Source organism: Anthonomus grandis, chromosome 14, assembly GCF_022605725.1.
Source record: "Anthonomus grandis grandis chromosome 14, icAntGran1.3, whole genome shotgun sequence".
NCBI classification, from domain to species: Eukaryota; Metazoa; Arthropoda; class Insecta; order Coleoptera; family Curculionidae; genus Anthonomus; species Anthonomus grandis.
In genome coordinates, this window is record NC_065559.1 from 7,337,856 (window position 1) to 7,360,146 (window position 22,291).

At 32.6% G+C, this 22,291-nt stretch overlaps 1 protein-coding gene across 1 annotated transcript in view; it reads left to right on the forward strand.

Annotated features, from left to right (window-relative positions):
* Positions 1–22,291, forward strand: part of LOC126744810 (glutamate receptor ionotropic, kainate 2-like) — a 504,704-nt gene that overhangs the window by 482,234 nt on the left and 179 nt on the right. The window contains exons 4-17 of the mRNA XM_050452372.1: positions 3,888–4,043; positions 4,112–4,469; positions 4,800–4,941; positions 5,767–5,901; positions 6,145–6,294; positions 6,353–6,603; positions 13,629–13,842; positions 13,901–13,985; positions 14,038–14,176; positions 15,287–15,424; positions 15,478–15,650; positions 21,437–21,694; positions 21,808–21,923; positions 22,133–22,288. Coding sequence (XP_050308329.1) covers positions 3,888–4,043; positions 4,112–4,469; positions 4,800–4,941; positions 5,767–5,901; positions 6,145–6,294; positions 6,353–6,603; positions 13,629–13,842; positions 13,901–13,985; positions 14,038–14,176; positions 15,287–15,424; positions 15,478–15,650; positions 21,437–21,694; positions 21,808–21,923; positions 22,133–22,288 — 2,471 coding nt within the window. The remainder of the gene's footprint in view (positions 1–3,887; positions 4,044–4,111; positions 4,470–4,799; positions 4,942–5,766; positions 5,902–6,144; positions 6,295–6,352; positions 6,604–13,628; positions 13,843–13,900; positions 13,986–14,037; positions 14,177–15,286; positions 15,425–15,477; positions 15,651–21,436; positions 21,695–21,807; positions 21,924–22,132; positions 22,289–22,291) is intronic.

Consider the following 22,291-nt stretch of genomic DNA (forward strand, 5'->3'; position numbering starts at 1 on the left):
TAAGTATAGTTAAGATATACGTTATAATACTGAGTAAACACGTTTGTATCAATTGGATATTCTTTAGTTTCCATTGAGTTCGTTAATAATACTCCGATTTAGTAATTTTTCTTGACTCTACTAATAATAGTGGAAACATGGATTATTTGTAAATTTTTTCAAGGGATCTAGACCATAAGTAATCCATAGTTTTTTTGTTATGCCTTCAAGTAGGAAACTCTTATTAAAAATGTTAAAAACAAGATCAATAAAAAGGTCGAGGGGAACAAGAGAGCTGTATATCATTGTCCAGTCTGTATTATTGGCCAAATTACGCAAAGAATTAATATTCAACTTACTATAAAATCTGCCAACTTTAGATTTTCTGCGTGGTTTTGCTTTGGGAAGATTAATCCTGGTTAAAACTGCCTCGTGATCAGATAACCCTGCGGAAATTACAAGTAAATCACAAACCTGTTCTGAGTTAATCACACGTATACAAAAATAATCTATTACGGCTTGTGAGTGAGATCTAATTCTTATGGGTTGTGTAACAAGCATTTGTAAATTCAGAGAGGCAAGGAGGTTTTTTAAACAACTCACTTGATTAAAATTTATTAAATTATTAACATGAAAATCACCGCAAACAATTTATCTACTACTAACTTGAAATAAAGACAAAAGAAGTTTAACAGATTCAAGGAACTCTCTAAATTTATTGTTGGGTGGACAATAAATCATATAAAAATTTAGAACATTTATAAAAAATATAGAAAACAATAAGCAAATAACAGTTTTTTAAACTTGTGGTGGCATGATAAATAAAATATTCAATTTGGCTCGACCGACTTGTAAAATCACCGCTAAGATAAATATTTCATCTTTTCTAGCCGATGACCATCCTTAAATGATACATTTGACACTACTTTACTGTTTGGAACTGTTTAAAAAATATCCTGAAAAAATTAGGCTTTAATGGATTAATTGTATAAAATGTCAATTTCGTTATGTTCCCTAAGAATTTTTCTAAAATTTCAAACAGCTGAGAATAATTTCTAGGCAGTTAAGCAAATGTTAAATTTTTCCAGGCGGTAGTTTTTTAATTAATTAAAAGTCTGAAAGTTAAAAAAATTAACATTCAACTGCCTGGAAAAAATGTAATTTTATGTATTTTTTAAATTTCTTTTTTAATTTTTTAATCACAATAAAAATAATTCAAAATCAACGTCTCACTAGCCTCTCATATTATATATTTGATGGTTGAGGTTCCTGTGAATATAAAGAGATGTATGAAGTATCTAGCCTTTAAAAACATTTCCAATTCCAGGCAGTTGGAATCCTAATCAAACGATTCCAACTGCCTGGAAGAGAAAGAAAATTATTTCAACCGTCTGTGTCAAAGGCTTTTAACAAGTCCAGAAACACTCCAAGCATTTCTTGCCTATCAATTTCCAATTTTTTCCGCATTTCTTTTTTAATAAGAAAGAAAACTCATGATCTCATCAATTTCTCGATTTGAATATTTTATGATTGTTGATGATCTTAAGATGGATCAATAATTATCTTAAAAAATACAGAATTGTGAATTCCAGGCAATTCTCAAACAAATGACTCCAACTGCCTATACGAATCTCAACCTGTGTCAAAAGCTTTTGACAAATCCTAAAACGCTGGCGAGTATTATTCGTTTACATCTAAATCCTGACAGTAATCGATATTTTATACCAATGCAAGACATTTCTAAATCCAATAAAAGGGAATAAAAATTTCTACTTGGCGATCCTTTAAAATCACTGCTGCGATAACTGTTTAATAATTTTTTAACCAATAATAGAACGAAATAGTGTTTTATAATAATTGTACTCGTTCTAGGTCAACATACCTCTAAAATCACTACTGAGATAAGGAAATTGAATCTGTACTTCTTTCGAATTAAAAAATCTTAAAAATCTCTGTTGAGATAAATATTTCATCGTTTTCTAGCGGATCATATGACCTTAAAAATCCTTACTAAGATTAATATTTTACTCTTGCCCATTCAATAGGAAACATTGAAACAGATCCTTTTAAATCACTGCTTAGATTCCAATGTTTATAAACCAAGAGTGGAATAAGATCAGAATTTAATAATTTCCAAGTAACTAAGGAAGTAAAATGGGTTGCATTACTTCGGTTTTTCGTAGTTCGGGTTTTATGAACCCTTAAAAATCACTACTAAGAATAATATATTATGCAAGGAAATTAGAAAATAAAACACTGTTTGATACTTATTTCTAGTGTTACAGATAACTTGAAGTAAAGATTCCTGGATTAAATGGAAAATTTGTGAAAAGAAAAACCTAATTTGATATCTAAGGACATTGTTGCATTTCATTTAAATTAAGATTCTTTAAATATCTTGGATAAGTTTTCATCCAGAAGTGATGTCAGCATATAATCTCTGAAAATCTTTAATTTCTCCAAGAATCATTTCTCTCTTTCACTGTAAGGGAATACTGTGTTTCCAGTTGTAGGTGTTCGTCCTACCTGTACCGTATTTTTTTATTTTTTTTTTATTAATAATTGTTTTGATTTTGAGATGCAGGATTTGTAAAGCAGATGATACTATAACTGTCTTATATCAACTATGCAGTACTTCTGTCGGAAATAAGGGAAAATATTATTCCTAAGATCAACTCTACTGTCTTGAAGAAAATTATTGAAGAGCAAACTGCGGCTTTGGATTTTGTTACCATTGAAATAAGTGTCTGCTCTGCGTAAAAAGGTCAGTAAATAGAGTTGCTCTGGTTCAAATGTAATCGGGTCTTTTTCTCAACCAGATAAAATCAATATTTATCTTAGAGCCTAAATAGTACCAGAAGTGATTTGTTTTGTTACCTTTATCTCGTAAAGGAAAATATTTCTGTGTAATATCTTAAAGATATTAGTAGGGGTGGCATGGTTGTTAGCTGGTCCACTAAAAAGGAACTAGATACTGTTTCTCAAGTAGTTACTTGAAAATTACCAGGTAAATATGTGTAATATGTTAAAGCAGTTGACTATGTTAGTCATAGAACAAGAATCTCAGGAAGTCATAACTGAAAATCATGATACACATATATGCCAGTAGATTTGCTGAGACAGAAGAATAAGACAACTAAGGATTGCAGCTTGAAGCTGTTTAATTGAGATTGATCGTCATACTCATAAACGCACGATGGATACGGGTCATGTTTTTATTGGATATGTGCTGCGTATGATTGCAGAGTGTTTGATGGGCCGCAGATGCTTGAAATGTCAAGGAATGTAAAGAAACATCCATCAAATGTTTCTTTACATTCCCATGTGTCAGTTGCTGTAGATACAACTCAAAATTGAATATTATGTAGCTTTCTTGTTACCATGCAGCCTGGATTACAAATGCCCGACTTATCAAAACAAGCTTGATGAGCTCAGGTCACATATACTGAAATAGCAATTAAAGGATTTGAGGTCTGGTAATATTGGAATTCGCAACTAAGACATGGATGCCTTCAGAGTATTCTGATCACCTTGTAAGCATATATGGCTACAATTTATTTCGAAAAGATAGACTCACTCGTGGTTGTGCTGCTGATGTTTATGTGCTACCGGACTAAGGTGCTTTGTTGTATATGTGTCTATGGTGATAAATGATGAGAATTTTGAACATGTGGGCTATTAACTGTAATATCCATTTAAAAACTTCCTATGAAATTCCTAGTACAACGAATCAGCACTCACTTTCTCTTTAATTTTGATTTCACTTCAGCAAAATTCAAACTCTTTTTTTTTATTAGGATGTAGACATCTATTCTTCCCTTCATTCAATATATGTGGTGGTTAGAATAGATTTGTATTTTCTAGATTATGTTACAGCTTCACTAACAAATTACTTATTCTTAATCCAGCTATTTTATCCCATGAAGCTGAGTACGACGGCTTAACCAGTGTGGCCATCGAGCATGCCCTAAATGTTATAAGAACCAAGACCAAATTCAACTTTATTAACATTGCTGAACATGATCCTATACCTAAACGAGGCTTGTTTGAAGCAGGACAAAAGGGTAAATACTCGTTTCTTTCACTAAAACTCTGTTATACATACAACTTACTCAAACTTTTTAAACTACAGTATGTGAATCAGTCAACCAAGGCACCGCAGCACTCTTCGGACCCGCCCACGATCAAATCAACGAGATCGTCCAATCCATCTCCACCTCATTGGAAATTCCACATTTTCAAATGATGTTCAATCCGAGACCGTTGAGGAACCATAACGCGCCGATCTTCAATTTATATCCGAGTGCCAGGGATTTATCTTACGCTCTGGCAACGCTGGTGCGTGATAATGATTGGCAAACATTCACGGTCATTTACGAGGACGAGCACGGATTGGTTCGCTTACAGGAGAGCCTTAAGGAGATCAAACCGAGGATGCCGAGCGACGTTGCCGTTACATTTAGGAAGTTGGAGCCTGGATATAATTACAGGTTTGAATTTATATTATAGGCTTGTTTTTTTGTCAAAGATGACCTGTAGAAGAACTTTAAAGTAATTTTATTATTCGCCTCTTATTTTGTTGAACTTGTGGTCCTCCAACTAGAAAAGTATGATTAGAATTAAAGTTATACTAAACCAAGATAGTAAGTCTTTTGATGCTTTAGGATACTTAGTGTATGTTCTTGAAAAATCTCTGTTTGAGCCTCATTGCACATCTGATCTACTGAGTAGAACTTAATCCTCCTACCGTTTGCTAATAAGAGTACCATGCAAATTTCCTATGAAAAACTTCTAGGTAATGAAACTTCACCTTCTTTTAGATCGGTGTTGAAACAAATCAAAAACTCAGAAAACTACAACTTCATAGTGGACTGCAAAGCGGATCGTATTCTGGAATTTTTACGACAAGCCAAGGAGCAGAAACTTCTGGAGGAATATCACAGTTATCTACTTACTGACATGGTAAGCCTAATATCTTGATCTAAATGTTGAAATTCAATGCTAAAAAATCTTATATATAGATTGATAGAAGATTGCAACTGCTCTTTAAAGATTGAAGTTGTTAAAACTGTTAAATATTTAGGCATACCTCTAGATAGTCAACTAAAGTTCAAACAATAAACTATCTATTAAACTTTTCACTTCAAAAATTTTAATTTGTATAAGATAAAACCTCTTTTAAACCTAGCAAATCTTAGAACCATGTACCATGCGATTTTTGGATGTATAATGATGCAGTATGGAATAATCGCCTGGGGTAGCAGCTATGATATATCATTAGACGGTCTGGAAATACTGCAAAATCGATGTACTAAGATAATTTTGAACAAGGACCCACTTTATCTAACAGAACAATTTTATCGGCATTTTCCAGTAATGAGGTTGCGCCAATTATATGCTTATAAAATATTACTATACATATGTAAACACCCCAAAATCATCAATGAAATAAGTTCAAAGCAGTACCAAACTTGACAAATATCACGAAAAGTCGCTGAAATACCAAAAAAAAAGAGAGTTTTACAAAAGTGTATAACATACACGGCTTCAAAAATTTTTAATACCTTACCATACGAAATAAGGAGAGTTACTTATTAAAAATTAAAATTGTAGAACCCATTTAAAATCACTTGAATTTAGTCATCTTAGAGTTGCTTTCCAGTGTAAGAGTTGCGTTCCTTAGTAGTGATTTCTTTGCTTGTTAAAATTCTCTCGCATTGTTATTATTAGGAGTTTACTATTGTACCATTTATGCGAATTTTTAATAAAGCTTATATTATATTATAGGATGCTCATACTTTAAAATGGTCCAGCTTAAAGCCATTTACATCCAACATCACCACTTTTCGGATGGTCGATCCTGAGGGCAGCACTGTACAAGAGGTTGCCAAGCTGTGGAGAGTTAATCCAAAAGAAATCAAGGTAAAGAATCTTAAATGAGATATTGGTGACGATCATACTGCTGCGCTCATAATGACGATCATACTGTTACTCCGATTTCAGTAGTTAGACATGATCATCTATAGAAGTCAAAATAATCAGAGAATGCTCAATAACATTTAATAGAGACTCAACAAGGGAGTCATCCAGAAAGATTTTATCTTAAATCTCATTTGCTTTAAGAGTTTTATTGAATAAGGACTAATATTGTCTTTCTTTATCTAGACCGAGACAGCCCTTATTTACGACGCCCTCAATCTCTTCGCTACAGCAGTCCGCGACAAGTTTCCCCATGAACTTCCCAATGAAAAATTAGACTGTTTAGGATTTGAAGTAGCTTCACATGGAGAGCTTATACGTACGGCTATTAGTAAAGTGAGTGTGGTTAAGTAATTATCAGGCTTTGATTATTTTTTTTATTAAACTATAATAGCCTTCAAAAAAATCAAAACCACCCGTTCTCTCCGGGTTTCTATCTGGTCCCCTGCAGTTCGACCGACACGGCGTAAGAAAAAATGTCAACCTGCAAATTGTTGAACTGAAGAAGACCGAACCGGGTTTTAGGGTGACTGGTAGTTGGACCTCTGCAAACCCTCAGAAGATTAGTTATGTGGTCACTTCGGCAGAAAGAGAGAAGGAAATCGAAACGGAGCTTCAAAAGAGGAATTTTAGGGTCGTTTCAAAGTAAGTGTCCTAAAAATGATTCGTATGGAGTAGAGAGTATAGATTTATTAGTAATATGGCCATATATCTGGCAACTCAATTCTTGGGAGCGGAAATCTATGCAAATAACATGAAATAAGAAATCTCAAGTCACACAAAGGGGACAATATTGTTACTATTCAATCTCTTATTTACTAACTACCGTTCAACAATATTTGCCAGGAGAATATTTCCTCGCAGCGGCCAGCAAGTGGAGGATCGGTATAGCATTGTTCTATCTTTAACTTAAAGCTTTACAAATGACTTTCTGTTGCATGCATCAGTAGATACGCCATGCACAGAGCACATTGCGGATAAGTAAAATATATTTTAATGGCTCTACAATTCCCCAACATGAGTTCGCCACGTCAAATCTCCAGAGTAACACCTAAAAACGGCTAATCTGATTAAAAATAAACTTCTGTGTTATTGATTATTTAATTTTTTTATGCAATGGCTCATATCACTCAAAGTGTCAGGGTGAAAAGGGCCACACAATCGCGAGTGATGGTCCACTATTTAAAACTAGTTTTAAGTGAAAACAAATACTTTAAGAATCATATTTTATTGCGCCATATATGTGTACAGGAATTAGGGCCTAATAGAGAAAACATAAATGCATCTAACATTTACAGCTTATAGCTAAAACAATTAAAAGTTTTCAAAATTTTACAGTGCACCATAACTCATTCGGGAATTAACATTTTTTCATGGAAAACCCATGGCCCCTTTTGGGCAATAATCTTTTTCTGTTTTTGGACGATTGTAGTGCCAGTTTTATATAAATTATGAATTCTTCTACAGCATTTATTTATTTAACAACACGAATTGTGTTGCATAATCAGACAGCGTCTGATTGTGGAACAGACAGTATCTGTAGGTGGCACTTAAAGCGCAATACAAAATAAATTCAACTGTAAACTCCATAAACCTACAAAAGTTTTCGCTCCTAAATAAAAAATCCCAAAAACTGATCAACAAATTCTTTTTGTGTAGTACAAAACAAATATTAAGGAATATTAGTTCCAAAAGAAATATTAAGGTTTATAATATCAAATGAAGGATGGAAAGATAGGAAGATAGGAAAACCTATGAAAGCGGTTTTTTTTAAACAAATCCAAAAGAATAGCTTACCAACTTTGTTTACTAAAACCACGTGTATAACCAATGAAGTAAAATAAGACCCATTGAATTTAATTGAGAAATCAATATGATATTACAGGACGCCATAATACCGACTGAGTCAGATAAAAAAAAAGCGGTATTTTCGAAATCATCGGGAGATTTAAATTAAAGACTTTTTACTACACATGCGCATATTAGAACAAAACGATTTTTCAAATCTTTCCGAGCACATTAAAAAAAGTACAATTTATCTCTGATTTTGTTTTTTTGTTTCTGTCAACACGTCAAATTAGATATACAGGGGGACGTTTAATTATGCATTTACTTAAGTTCTGTCAATCACCTCCAGCTAACCTCACTTTAATATGTCAAATGGGAACCCCCATCGTGTGATACATTATACTAAGCAGTGTAAAATTCTCTATTCAACGGTACCAAAAAAAATGAAATCGGTAAATGTGTAAGCAAATAGTTAGCGAAAATGTCTAGAAATAATGAATATTTTATTTACACCAAATTTTGGTATGTCAAATGGCTACCCCATGGTGTAATACATTATTTTAAAGGGCATTCATTATGCTATCAATGGTTGTAAAAAAAAATAAAATTGATTGACCAAAAAGCAATTAAAGTGTAAATCGGTAGTGTAGAAAAACAAATTTAATTAGTTTAACAAATTGATTTTATTAAATGTTCAAAATGCGCGCCGTTATTAGCAAGACAATAAAAAAGCCTATTTTCAAACTCCTTACGAACATTGGCAAGGGTCTGCCCGCTAATTTCTCTGCATTCTTGAAATATTCTATTTTTTAAATTCTCTATACTCTCGGGTGGGGTTTTATAAACTTTGCTTTTTAAGTAGAGAGCCCAAAGAAAAAAGTCTAGTGGGGTTAGGTCCGGAGACCGCGCAGGCCATTCGATTATACCACGTCTGCCAATCCACTTTTCTCGAAAATTTTCCAAGCCACTCTCGAACTACCAAAGTGTAGTGCGCGGGAGCTCCATCCTGCTGAAAATGTATATTATTTTCATTCAATAATAAAGCACCATGTTGATCTACTTGATTTTCCATAGATTAGATAATTGAAGGGTATATTACATTTTTTAAAAGGTTTAAATAAATTTCGCCAGTCAAATTTTCTTCCAAAAAAAATGGCCCGATTATTCCATTCCCATAAATTCCTGCCCAAACATTAATTTTTTGGGGATATTGGGTATGGCCTTCCCGAAAAACATGCGGATTTTCATTATCCTAGTATCTACTGTTCACCAGGCCATTTAAAAAAAAGGTCGATTCGTCACTGAAGCTGAATGTTCTTCAATAAATGGGGATCGTCGTCAATTCACTGGCACATCACTTTGAGATTTCAAAATTGAATTCTCCTATCAAAATCATCTTCTCCGAGTTCATGAAGAATATGAATTTTATAAGGAAAGAACTTTTTTTTTTTTAACTTTATGTACGGAACCAGTGGAAATATTTGTTAGTTTTGCGGCCTTTGGTATAGACAAAGTTGGATCCATAGCAAATTGTCCTAGTACTTCAACTTGGCATGCTTCATCGACAACTCTATTTTCATATTTTTTCTTATTACAAATCGATCCCGTCTCTTCAAATTTTCGTATCAATTCTAATACGTATTTATGGCTCACGTTTTTATCTTGATACCTTTCATTAAATGCTCTGCTCGTGGTTCTGTGAGCATTTCATTTCATTTCATTATTTCTAGACATTTTCGCTAACTATTTGCTTACACATTTACCGATTTCATTTTTTTTTTGGTACCGTTGAATAGAGAATTTTACGCTGCTTACTATGATGTATCACACGATGGGGGTTCCCATTTGACATATTAAAGTGAGGTTAGCTGGAGGTGAGGAGGTGATTGACAGAACTTCAGTAAATGTATAATTAAACGTCCCCCTGTATATCTAATTTGACGTTTAATGTCGGATTTATTTAAAAAGATGGGTAATAAAATCAGTTAAGGTTTTGACCAAGAGGATTAAAATGTGATCTCAAAGGCACAGATTAGTCTAAATTATAACCCTTTCTATAGTTTCTATAGTTTGCGAGATAAATACTATAAACCTAAAGATCAGAGCCACAAAGATATTATCTCCATAAAAGCCTAATATAATAACCTGAATATAATAACAAATTTTATTTATGAAACACATGGGATGTATTTAACAGCCATACCAAACCATACCAAACAGCAAGATAAAAGTGCTAAAAGAAGCAACCTTAATAAAAAAGGTTTTTAGGAATAATAAACACCTTGAAAAATAAATATTTATATTTTCTTGGATTCGTATATAATTCGGAATATATTTGGAAAAATTTATTAAAATATTAACAAAGAATGTTTCCTTTTAGATAATCTATATATATTATACAGGGTGTTCATTTGACAACTTCCCACCACGGATTTATCGAAAACCACTGTTTAAAAAAAACGCCGAAATACGTCAAAAGGTTTGGCAAAGGGGACAACTTTCCAACCTAAAATTACTTCACCCCCTTTCACCCTCTGCCTCCCAGGGTTATCCCCTTAAAAATTTTAAATGGCAAGGGGTATCGAGTAATAGCTTGTTTAAAAGGTCTTTCAAAGTCTTTTATTTTGACGTTTGATTTTTTTAAATCGGCCAATTCGTTTTCGAGAAAATTAGACAAATCTTTGTTTATATTCATTTGTTCAGATAGAAAACAAAAACATGAAAATATCATTATTTATTTCAATAAGTGTTCAAAATGTTGCCCGTTTTTGGCCAAACAATGATATAGGCGATGTTTAAATTCCTGACGGACATTTTCAAAAACATGTTGTGGGATATTATGGGAGCTGTCGATGATGCGTTGACCAAGTTCATCCAAACTTTTAGGTTGGGGAGTAAACACAATAGATTTCAAATGACCCCATAGAGAAAAGTCTAATGGCGTTATATCAGGAGATCTATCAGGCCGTTCTATAGGCCCCCTTAGCCCTATCCATTTATCTGGAAACTCGTCGTCTAGCCATTGCCGAACGGGAAGAACATAGTGAGGAGTAGCGCCGTCTTGCTGGAAATATATTTCAGCCTCATCAAGTATAGGGTTTCCATCATCATCGATTTCGTTTACAATGGATTCAGTGATAAGCGGATTGATAGTATTTTCCAACATATCCAAATAAATGTCTCTATTTAAATTTCCGTTAATAAATAATGGCCCAATCACTTTATTTCCTAAAATGCCTGCCCATACATTAATTTTTTGAGGGTACTGGGTATATAAAAGTATATCCCACTTAAAGAATTTTCTTAAAAATTCAATGTACTTGTAGCTAATATAACCCTAACGTGTAAATTATTTAGGTTTGCTCTTTGGTATTTTCTTATTTGCTTGATAAATTCTAAATAAATCATTATACATTTTTTTAATTACCGACTCTATGGCTGAACGCAATATATTGGCTTTTCTCTATGTTTGCTACGTGTAAACGACTCAAACTTATTTTTCTTTTAACCCTAGCCGTCCCAAAATAATAATATTTTTTTGGATCCCAAAACCGGGTCAAAATTGACCATTTTTTTTGTAAAATTTTTATTTAAAAAAATATGGAAATCATAATAAAAGATGTTTCTATATTTTGCTTTACGTTTATTACAAAATTAAACAACTAAAACTTTTTATTTTAAATACATATACCCAAAACCCTCTCATAGTAACGTTCGACAGTAAACTGAACAACAAAGCAATAAATTGGAAATATACGCAACTTATCTTGTTTAGATCTGTAAAAAAGGGAGTTTTAGCATATACCTATTTATCCCAAAACCGGGTCGTCGGTGACCCATCCATCATTTTTTGAAGAAAAAATTCGTTTTTTCTTCAATTTTTACCAAATAAAGCATTGTTATGATAAAATTTGAGAATTCATGGACGCTTACTGAAAAAAAATCAGAGAAGTAAAAGATATTTCAGGATTTTTAAGTTTCGGGTCATCGAAGACCCATATTCGGTACGGCGAGGGTTAAATATGGGAGATCTGGCCATGAAGATATGTTTGTAGTATAAATTTTACATAATCATGGACTCTAGCAATTTCCACACTCATTTCTCTAGTAACATATGTCAATCTTTATCTTCAGTAAACTCTTTGAACATTGTTCAAACATCATGACGGTTTAGAGTTTTGATTATGTTGACCAGAAAGCCTGTGACATATGGTAAGATGTTTTCATCCTAATATGTCCAAAGAGGCTTGTAAGTTGTCTAAAATAGAGCCATCATCTAATTAACAATTTCTGTTGGATAGTGGTGTTACTAAACAGTCTTAAAAGAGTCTGTAAGCTAACTAGAGTTTCTAATTGTATCTTGGGGTCACAATTGGCGAATTGCTGAAACAGTATTTTTTTAAGGATCCTGATTCAAAGATCTTAATCTCTCTTTGAGTTAATAACAAGTAAAATATAATATTAGACTGATTATATTATAATTTAAATTTATAAAGAAGCCACAACATTGACAAGTATGACTTTCAATTTCGACAATATGAACATTAGCTATTATTAGCAAGACACCTTGTCGGTGTAGCCATCCTTCCTAGCCATTCGAACTACTAACCGTCAAGTGTCAAAAATAAGGTGTTCGAAATATCACTTGGCATCTCTCTTATTTTACTTTCTCTATGATGTAACCTTACTATCCGAACGAAACACATCAAACTTGTGGCGGTAATTTTAAAATTACATATGCTTTGTCTAATTTTGGGACATTCTCCCCTATATCTTTTCGATATTTTATATAAAACTCTATGCGATACTAACTTCATTTTGGTGACATTATATTTGTATGTATCAAGTCCTCATCTTTGTTATTTTGATATAAAAGGTGTTGTGATTTTAGCTCAGTACATTTATCTTCACGCAGTCTTGTTTTACTTAAACCTAGGATATTCCATTTGATACGAGCTAATTCTACTTCCAGTTCTTCTAAATATTCACTTAATCTCATTGTTCGTATATTACATGTGAAGCGTTAATGCAAAGTTTGATCTTTGCATTATTTTTTGATATGTGTTGGAATTGCGAATTTTTGGCCTCTCCCAAAATCCTCGAGGCTGACCTTCATGAAGGTGTGGGTCAGTATTCGGTCCATTTGTTTTTATATTCGCCATAGTATGCAAAATACACCCTTTAGCCTTAATTGTCCACGTTGACTAAACGGCTTGGAGAATAGGTATAGAACGGAATTAATGGGACAGTGCGAAATGATGGAAACTTTGAGTAGGAAATGGTTTTCTCTCAGAATATTGATTGGGAGATAATCAAGGCATGCATCGGTAGAAAAATCCCTGAAGTAGAGTTATCATTTACCAAGATCGTAATGGAGTCTATCCGCTAACATATTGGAAAACAATTATCCAGAAAAAGTCCCAATTAAAGTACTTACTATTCCCAGATGATCAGGCAATGAGGGATCGCAAATATTAGCTTTAAAAGTAGAGTTAGAGACATTTCAAAATATATTGTCAACCGTCCATAACTAATTCAAACTAATTCGAGTCTAATTCAAATATCAACATTTATGACAAGTTTCTTGGTAATCCAACACGAAAACTTTCATTATAATCTAGAAAAATATGAATATTTTGCAATAAAGGTCTATAGATAGTCAAAATGAGAGTTTTACCATATCTGGTCCAAGAAACTTCAAAATGCACCTTACAGGCCCATTGGGGCATGAAGAGAGGGTTTAAATTGAGATATTCCATTGAAATAGACTAGAAAAATAGATGATAGAATAGTAGAGTGGTTATTGAGTTCAAATATTCAAATATTGATATCTGTACGCCTATCAAAGTGTATATGTAAGTAATGTCTTTTTTGAATTATAGGTTAGGAGCGCCCTATTTTATGTTACGAGAAGACGTGAATAAAGAGACTTATGGAAACGACCAATACGAAGGCTACGCAGTAGATTTAATTAAGGAAATTTGCAATTTCCTGAATTGCAGTTACACGTTTGAAGTGGTCCCCGATGGTAAATATGGAAACTACGATTTGGAGAAGAAGGAATGGAATGGATTGATTCGACATTTACTAGATAGGGTAGGAATGAAAAGCGTACACCGACTATTTATTAAATATTTATATGTTATAATTACAGAAAGCTGACTTAGCCGTAGCCGATCTCACAATAACCTACGAACGAAAAACCGCCGTGGACTTTACGAATCCTTTTATGAATTTAGGTAAAGAAACTTTAAATTGAATTTTTTTCACTTTTGAAAAGTTCGATTTTAGGTATAAGCATTTTATATGCGAAAGCTGTAAAAGAACCACCAGAGCTATTGTCTTTTGCCCTTCCGCTGAGTTTGGACGTTTGGTTGTATATGGCCACCTCCTATTTGATTATATCAATAATTATATTTTTAGTGGCAAGGTAAGTTTGCTATACGAGGTACAGCTATTAAATAATCGAACTAAATTCCTGATAGCATTTTTTGTATTTATGTGCTACTATGCAAGCAGTAATATGGTACAGTTTCCTGATATTAGAGACTATAGTACAATCATTGCAAAAACACCAAAAAAAAGATATACTGATAATGATGGGAGATATCAGTGCCAAAATAGGTAGGACATATATCGACAACCATTTACGTAACTTCATTGATAAATACGGACTATGTATTAGAAATGTTTGAGAAGAGCGTCTGATTTAAGAACCTATCGACCTATTAGTGTTTTATCGCATCTTTAAAAGCTATTCATGACAATCAAAAGAGACTCACAAATAAACTAGACCCCCATAAGCCGCGTGAACAGGCTGGCCTCCGTTGAGGTTTTGGTACACTTGCAACTCATTAAAGTTTAATAGAGAAATGTGTGGAACATAAAAAGCCATTTATACATGTATTGATATACTACGAGAAAGCGTTTGACACTTCCGAATGCTCCTCGTGGAGTCGACCATTGATACATTGCAATAATTGAGAATATCTACGAAACAGCAACTGCATGTGCAAGACTCTATGAGGATGAAAAAAATTTAACATCAAATGCGGTATCCGTCAGGATTACTCGATATCGCCAAAGTTATTCTCGACTTTCCAGGAATACATAAATTGTGACAACATGGACGTAAACATAAACGGCGAAGTTCTGAATCGTTTAAAATATGCAGTATTAACAAAGCCACGCACATGTTGGAAGATTTCAAAAACTTTGAGGTTTGTGAATGGCTGAATTGAACTCAATAAATATTGCGATTTTATCTCATGCGAATAAGATATTTTGAAAAATGTTAACATTAAAAAGATGTTCTATTAGATCATACAAGTGGTGCCCGTTTACTAAAATAAATGATCTATTTCTACTTTAAAACATCACCAAATAGTTTATCTGTATTCCCAACAAAAATTTGCCGTTACCACATTAAACAAGTTTTCTAATTCTTCTATAGAATCCGGTCATTTAACAGTCACTCTCATAAAATAGAAAAAATTAATAAATTTGTCATTCCGCCTATTATTGAATACATATATTTCAGGTTAAACCCTAATGACTGGGAGAACCCACATCCATGTGATCCCGAGCCCAAAGAGCTAGAAAACATTTGGACCATTAGAAACTGCGTTTGGTTAACTTTAGGATCGATCATGACTCAAGGATGCGATCTGTTACCAAAGTAAATTTATATATCCCTAGTCCTTTACGTTTGTTTAATTTTTTCGTTTTCAGGGGCATTTCGACTAGAATGGCAACAGCATCTTGGTGGTTCTTTTCATTAATCATGACGTCATCGTACACAGCAAATATGGCAGCCTTCCTGACAATGTCTCGTATGGAACTAACAATCGACAGTGCTGAAGATTTAGCCAATCAGAACAAGATAAAATATGGTTGTCTTCAAGGTAATACATATATCGCTTCGGCATTTCAAAAGTGACACTATTCAAAAAAAAGTTTTCTTAACATATTAAAATGAAATTCCTTATAGAGGTTTTAAACATTATTATTCTTTAATTGTGTTAGTTTTTATGAAGGAAAAGTCTTTTTAAAAAAGGCTATTATTATGAACAGAAGATATGGACAGATTCAAAATTAAGTGTTGAAACAGCCAAATTCTTGCAAGTTAAATATGGGGTATGTTTAAAGAACAAAGTTCTAATAAGTAAATACTAAAGAATCATTATCAAAAAAAATTAATATCAAATAAATTCAATGTTGCTTCAATTATAAGAACTTTAGAGCATTATAAACATAATTTAATACCTTGATAAAGCATTTACAACTTACCAGCAACCAAAACTCTTTATGTTTACTATCGACATGTGTTTCGCTAATGATGTTGCATCTTCGGAAGAAAATTAAAACTCAATCTTTAAGTTTTGTGATTTCTTTATATTTTGTACTATAAAAATATATTCGGAACACATTTTTTAACCTTTAGCTTAAAATCATAGTATATTTTTTATTGTCTATTGTTAAATTAATATCAATTTTCATGGGTCATTTATGAACACGATAATGGGGATTTATTTATTTTTTTGTTCTAAATGTACCGTAACTACTAAATAAAACTGATTAAAGTCAGAAGTACGTCAAATGCAATAAAAATGTCCATTTTGGGTTTTCTATAAAGTGTATAAATCTAAATGTCGAATCCCTAAATAGTTGTTTAAAAAAAGATTAAAAAAATTTTATTTTCTATATAACCTGAAAATAAAATTAATATATACTGATTATGTAATTATTGTTTATACGATAAAAGCATTCAAATATAATAGTGATTTATGATGAAAACTAGTTAATTAAAAAAAATCAAAAACAAATATTTTCACCTAGAGCCATACCATTTAAAATAAGAAAATAATTCGTATTTTATACGAAATTTATATTTCATAAATAATAAATGTTAAGAAATATCAATAAAGCAGTAAAATCTGAACAAATTTCACTATATGTATTGTAAAAATATATAGAATCCTTTTGAACAGATCGACAGCTTAAATCATATTTTTTGTTGTACTCATCTGTAGAGTATGGACTTCTACTGTTAAAAATATTTCTGCATATGGTGGAAGGAAACAGTTTAATAATTAAATCGTTTTCTTTTTTACATAGATTTTTCACCTTATTAGTGTGAAAATGTAAAAAAAAAGTTACTACAATTTATATACACTACAACTTACGAGAAAAAGTGTTTTACTATCATTTATAAATTTGATCGTAAACTAGGAAAACTTGACGGTAAATAGAGAAAATGCAATGTACTAGCATATGGTTTGCCTGAAAAATATTCTAGTAACTGCTGTAACTAATATAAGCGAACTACCCTGGAATATGGAAGTACTGGAACATTTCTCTGCCAGTTACTTAACTTGGGATTATTCATGCGAAATAGTTTCCATACACTTTATATTAGATATCACATGTAGATATCGAAAGTTATGTTATGATAGGCTTTTAGTTATATACATATTTTGAGACTAATTGAATTTTATTGGCTACTGTTAATAATATATTTATTGTATTTCACATATATACGTCTTATCATTAATTTTAAGGATGGATAGTTACATAAGAAATTTTAAACATGATAAAATTGAATTTAAAATATTAAATGAAGTTAAGCATTATTTAAACAAAGTTACGTTGGATGAAACAAACTTCTTAGTCTATCAAAATAACATTAGAATTTATCGCGTCACTTCACTTAAAAGCAATTATTTTTGCATGGTTTTAATAGAGAATTTCCAGTAATCATTCTGATAGAAACATTTATTTTTTATAAATGTTCACCTGAAAGTAAATCTTGTCTTGACCATATTTATGTTAAATGTTAAATCAAAAATGTCGTTTTGAAGTCGTTAGTTATTAATCAGCGTATAACTGTTCATTTTCCAGTCTCTCTTAATGTTTTATTATACAGAGTGTCCCCTTTCAAATGGCCAAAAATGCATCGAAGTTGAAAGAGGATAATTCATGTATTTTTTTTATTATAATCAAAATTTAATTAGTGTTACAAGTTTAATTGTTATTTGGCTTTTTGGGTAGCAGGATTCGACATAAAGTACGTCATATTTATCTCTAATATATTTACTAATAGGTAGGGGAAGGGTGTACAAAATGACGTAGGGTTTTCAAAAACCAAAATTGTCTATGAACAAAATATATTTTAATTCTACAAAAGTAACAAAAAAATACAGGCATCTCTACTCTATTTTCCAAAATAAAAATTACTAAAAAAACTCAACAAGAAATTCTCATTTTAAAGTATTTAATCTAAAAAGGTAAAAGTTCGTTTTACCCTCCTAAATGGGTAAAATGACATACCCACAGTAAATAGCTCCGTGCGGAGCTATTTACATACCTATGACATACCTATTAAATATTGCCAAAGATTTCTGTAGAAAATTAATTATCGCAACACAGTTCATTATCGCAACACAAACATTTTAGTTTTTTTGTCGACTCCAGCACACTCAGCGTGTGCCCATTTCGAGCAAGAACAACATTGCAGCCAAATTTCCTTTGCCTTTGACCTTTTAAATTCTTCCACACAGTAAATGCAAGTACAATCTTCGTCGTCTTCTAATGGGTTGTTTTCCGATTCAGAGTTAGTGTCAACAAATACCTTTTTAGTTGCAGCTCTTTTTTTATTTTCGACTGTCGGTGTAGTTCTTGATTTTGTTTCCTCCAAATTTGTAGTAGAATTTAGCACGGTAGTTCCCTGACACTTTCTCGGCTTCCTCTTTCCCTGGCCTGAGATAAATGGTCCTACTGGAATGGGACTCAGATCGGAGAAAGTAACGGCAAGTAATCTTTTATTTTGTTGATCTGATGTACTGGGGATTACTTTTTGAAGTTACGTCCTTTAAATTGCCCATCCCGCTTGAAGTTTGTAGAGATAGTGCTGCGGAAGGTTCTCCAGCTAGAGTGTTTTTTATATTTATATTACCTTCAGATTCTGGAATATTTGTTGTCTCCTCTGCTTGAAACATGTATTCTGGAAATACATCAGGATTTAGTGGCCATATTCCGGTTTTAGAAAAGTCGTTGGTTGCATTTTGAATGGTGGCAGCTTTTCCATATGCTTTAGTAGGTAAGGCACCTATTTGAAATTGCGTTACAACTCTGCCTGGGTGTGCCTTAAGCCACTTGGTTATAGCTTGATCGAAATAGGTTTTTAAGGGACCGAAGAATGAAACATCAAGGAGCTGCAGTCGGTGGGTGCAGTGAGAAGGCAAGCAGAGCAGAACAATACCATGTTCTTTGGAGAAAATCAGACTATCAAGGTACTTATGGCTGAAATGGCCATCAACAATTAAAAGCACCTTTTCGTGTGATGAGGCCTTCGTAAACTTTTGAAAATGTTTTAACCATTGCAAAAATACTGGTCCAGTCATCCAACCAGACTCCTGAGCAATGCCAAGAGTCCCTGGGGGAGCATTATCAGTAAGTTCGTTCTTTATGTTTTTTCTGGGAAATATTAAGGCTGGTGGGATAAAATTACCATTGGAACTCATGCAGCAGACAACGGTTACATGGGATCCCCTTTCGGCACTGGTTATGGCTCCTACTTGCTTACAACCTGTTGTTGCAAATATTTTTTGAGGCTTTTGCACAGTAGAGAGTGCTGATTCATCGACGTTATATATGTTAAGTGGGTTGATATTTTCTTTTTTAATCACCTTTTCTAGAATCTCAAAAAAAACGAGCAACTTGTGGTTTGTTGAAAGCCTGGGATCTAGCAGCAGATGTCGCCTCTGGCTTACGTAATGCTATATCCGGATTTCTTCTTCAGAATTCTCGCAGCCAATCTTTTCCTGCTGTTTTCTTCTCACGGTTAAAGTTGTATTGAAAGCCATTTTTAAAAGCTAACTGGTAGGCCAAGCTTAACACATCCTTCCTTGTGAGTCCAAAAAATCTTGACTCTAGAAGTTTTAGATGTTCAACTAACTGCCGTTCTACTTCTGGTGGAAAAGTAGGCTTAAATCTACCAAGGCGTTTTTAGCCCGCCTATTTCACCATTATTGACCGCTTCTATGGCTTTTAACATCGAATCTGTACTTCATGACTGCCTATTTGTCTTTCTTTCGTACAATCGGGGAATGACAATCTGCAATAACAAATAAAAAAATTATTTCTATAAGTCGAGCAAAATGACATACTATGTCATTTTAGCCGAAAACGCACTATGTCATTTTACACGACTAGAGAAAACAAAAAAATATATTTTTTCTAATATTTGCGTTATTCCTCTTGTAAATCATAATAAATAATCAGCTAAAATAAAGCAACTTACCTAGCGAAATGTTGTCTAATATTATAACCAAATTAAACAAAGCGCGAAAAATATTTTTGCACCACAAATTTAGAAATAATATCAAGCGTACACCTCCGTTAGTGAGCAGAGATAAACTGAAATGGTTGGAACCTGTTGGGTAAATAATTTATGATCTAATTTAGCGCATGCGTATATTGTTACGACGTTAGCAAGTTACATATTATAATAAGTATGTCATTTTCCCCTACTAATATATTTCTTTGATTTTTGTTACACTAGTTTTTTTAAAAGATGCTAGATGTTGAAAGTAAAGTTTATTTAGTTATTTATATAATTAGTAATTTTAACTGTTTTGTAAAAAATGTGAGTTTTTAATATTAAATTTGATGTATAATTGATGATATTTCATGGTATTTTATAAAATTAAATCATGAAGTGGATTAGTTTTTATTAATAATAAGTCAATACTCATAATTAAAAAAAATAAAAGCAGGTCCGTATTAAGATTTTTTTTTAATTATTGAATTTGTCAGCTTTTGCTATTAAATCGGTTAAAAATAAAATATTATAAGATTTTTACTCTGCTGGATTACTCCTAATTTATTTGGTAGAATAAAACATAAACTGCTATACTCTCAATTACTCTATACTAGTTAATAGTTTTTTTACAATAAATATTCAACTTATGAATATTTAAAACACCGAGCTCAATAAGTAAAAACAAATGTTTCGGTAAAAGGTAAAATATTCTAGTCCTTATTAATTTTTGTATATATACTTTTATATAGCTTTGATGCTAGTACTTTTATAAATAAAGATCTGCATTCTCTAATAGATATTTCGAGAAAACGTATTCTTTCCATTAATTCAGCAAAAACACAACTATTTTGCTAGAAATACAAAACAATTGGAAAATCTTATAAATGGTAAACAACTATCAACAACATCGAAATTTGATAGTGATCTATGCTTCTCCGAACACGTTACATATTGCCTGAAAAGAGCATATGGAAATTTAAACATATATTCTCGCAGGAATATACTATCAAAAAATTAAGTTAAAAAAGTAAAAGAAACTGTATACAAACGGTGTACAAATCTTGTCTTAGGTACGTATGATATAACAAAATGTAGCCCCCTTAGTTATAAATTAAAGGTACTATTGCATAGAGGGTACTTATTCCAATCAATACTTAAACGCCTCCATACCTGTACAACAAAATACTTTTAGAACAGATGTCCACTCTCTTAACTTGCCTCTAAATGTCTTAAGGACCATCATAGTCATAATAGCTTTGATGCCTTATGTGGTATATGCAATTTATATGTCGACAGCAACTCTACCTATTTATAATATATTAATAATTGAGATTTCGATATAGGTCATAAACTATATTTGTTTGTCAGGTGGTTCAACATGTTCCTTTTTCAAAGACACCAACTTCTCAATATACCATCAGATGTGGCTACAAATGGAATCGGCCGATCCCTCCGTGTTCGAGCTAAGTAACGCTGATGGGGTCAAACGGGTTCAAACTAGCAAAAGAAAATACGCCTTCCTTATGGAAAGTACTAATATCCAATACGTTACCGAACGTTATTGCGATTTGATCCAAGTAGGGAGCGAGATTGATTCGAAGGGGTATGGGATCGCTATGACGGCTAGTAAGTCACCCTAGTTATTTTTTTTATTATTGTATTGTTAACTGCATAGAAAATCTGTGCATCGAGTAAAAAACTAATTTAAAATTAAAACAAAACTAACAACTTTTTTTTAGATTTCCAGTATAGAAAACCTTTGAATGCGGCCATTTTAAAACTACAAGAAAGCGGCGCTTTGGATCATCTAAAAAAGAAATGGTGGAAACAGATGCATGGTGGTGGAATTTGTGAAGTAAGATATTTAATATAAAAAATACTTTCATTTCAATTTAACAAACTTAACGTTTAATTTCTTTCTGTATGCTTCGAGAAACAGATTACACGAGCAAATATTTCCAATTTGAAAGGGTTTAAATAACCTTAGACACCACTCCACACCTAGATTTCTCACCTTAAGTTCAGGAAAAAGCAATTAATGTTTTTTCTTTCATATCTTTTAAGGCAGAAGTAACTTCAGGAAATGAAGCTGCCGCCGAACTAGGACTCGACAATGTCGGAGGCGTATTTGTTGTTCTAGCTGTCGGAGTCGGACTGGGCCTCATATTCTCTTTATGTGAATTCACTTGGATGGTTAAGAAAGTTGCTGTCAGGGAACACGTA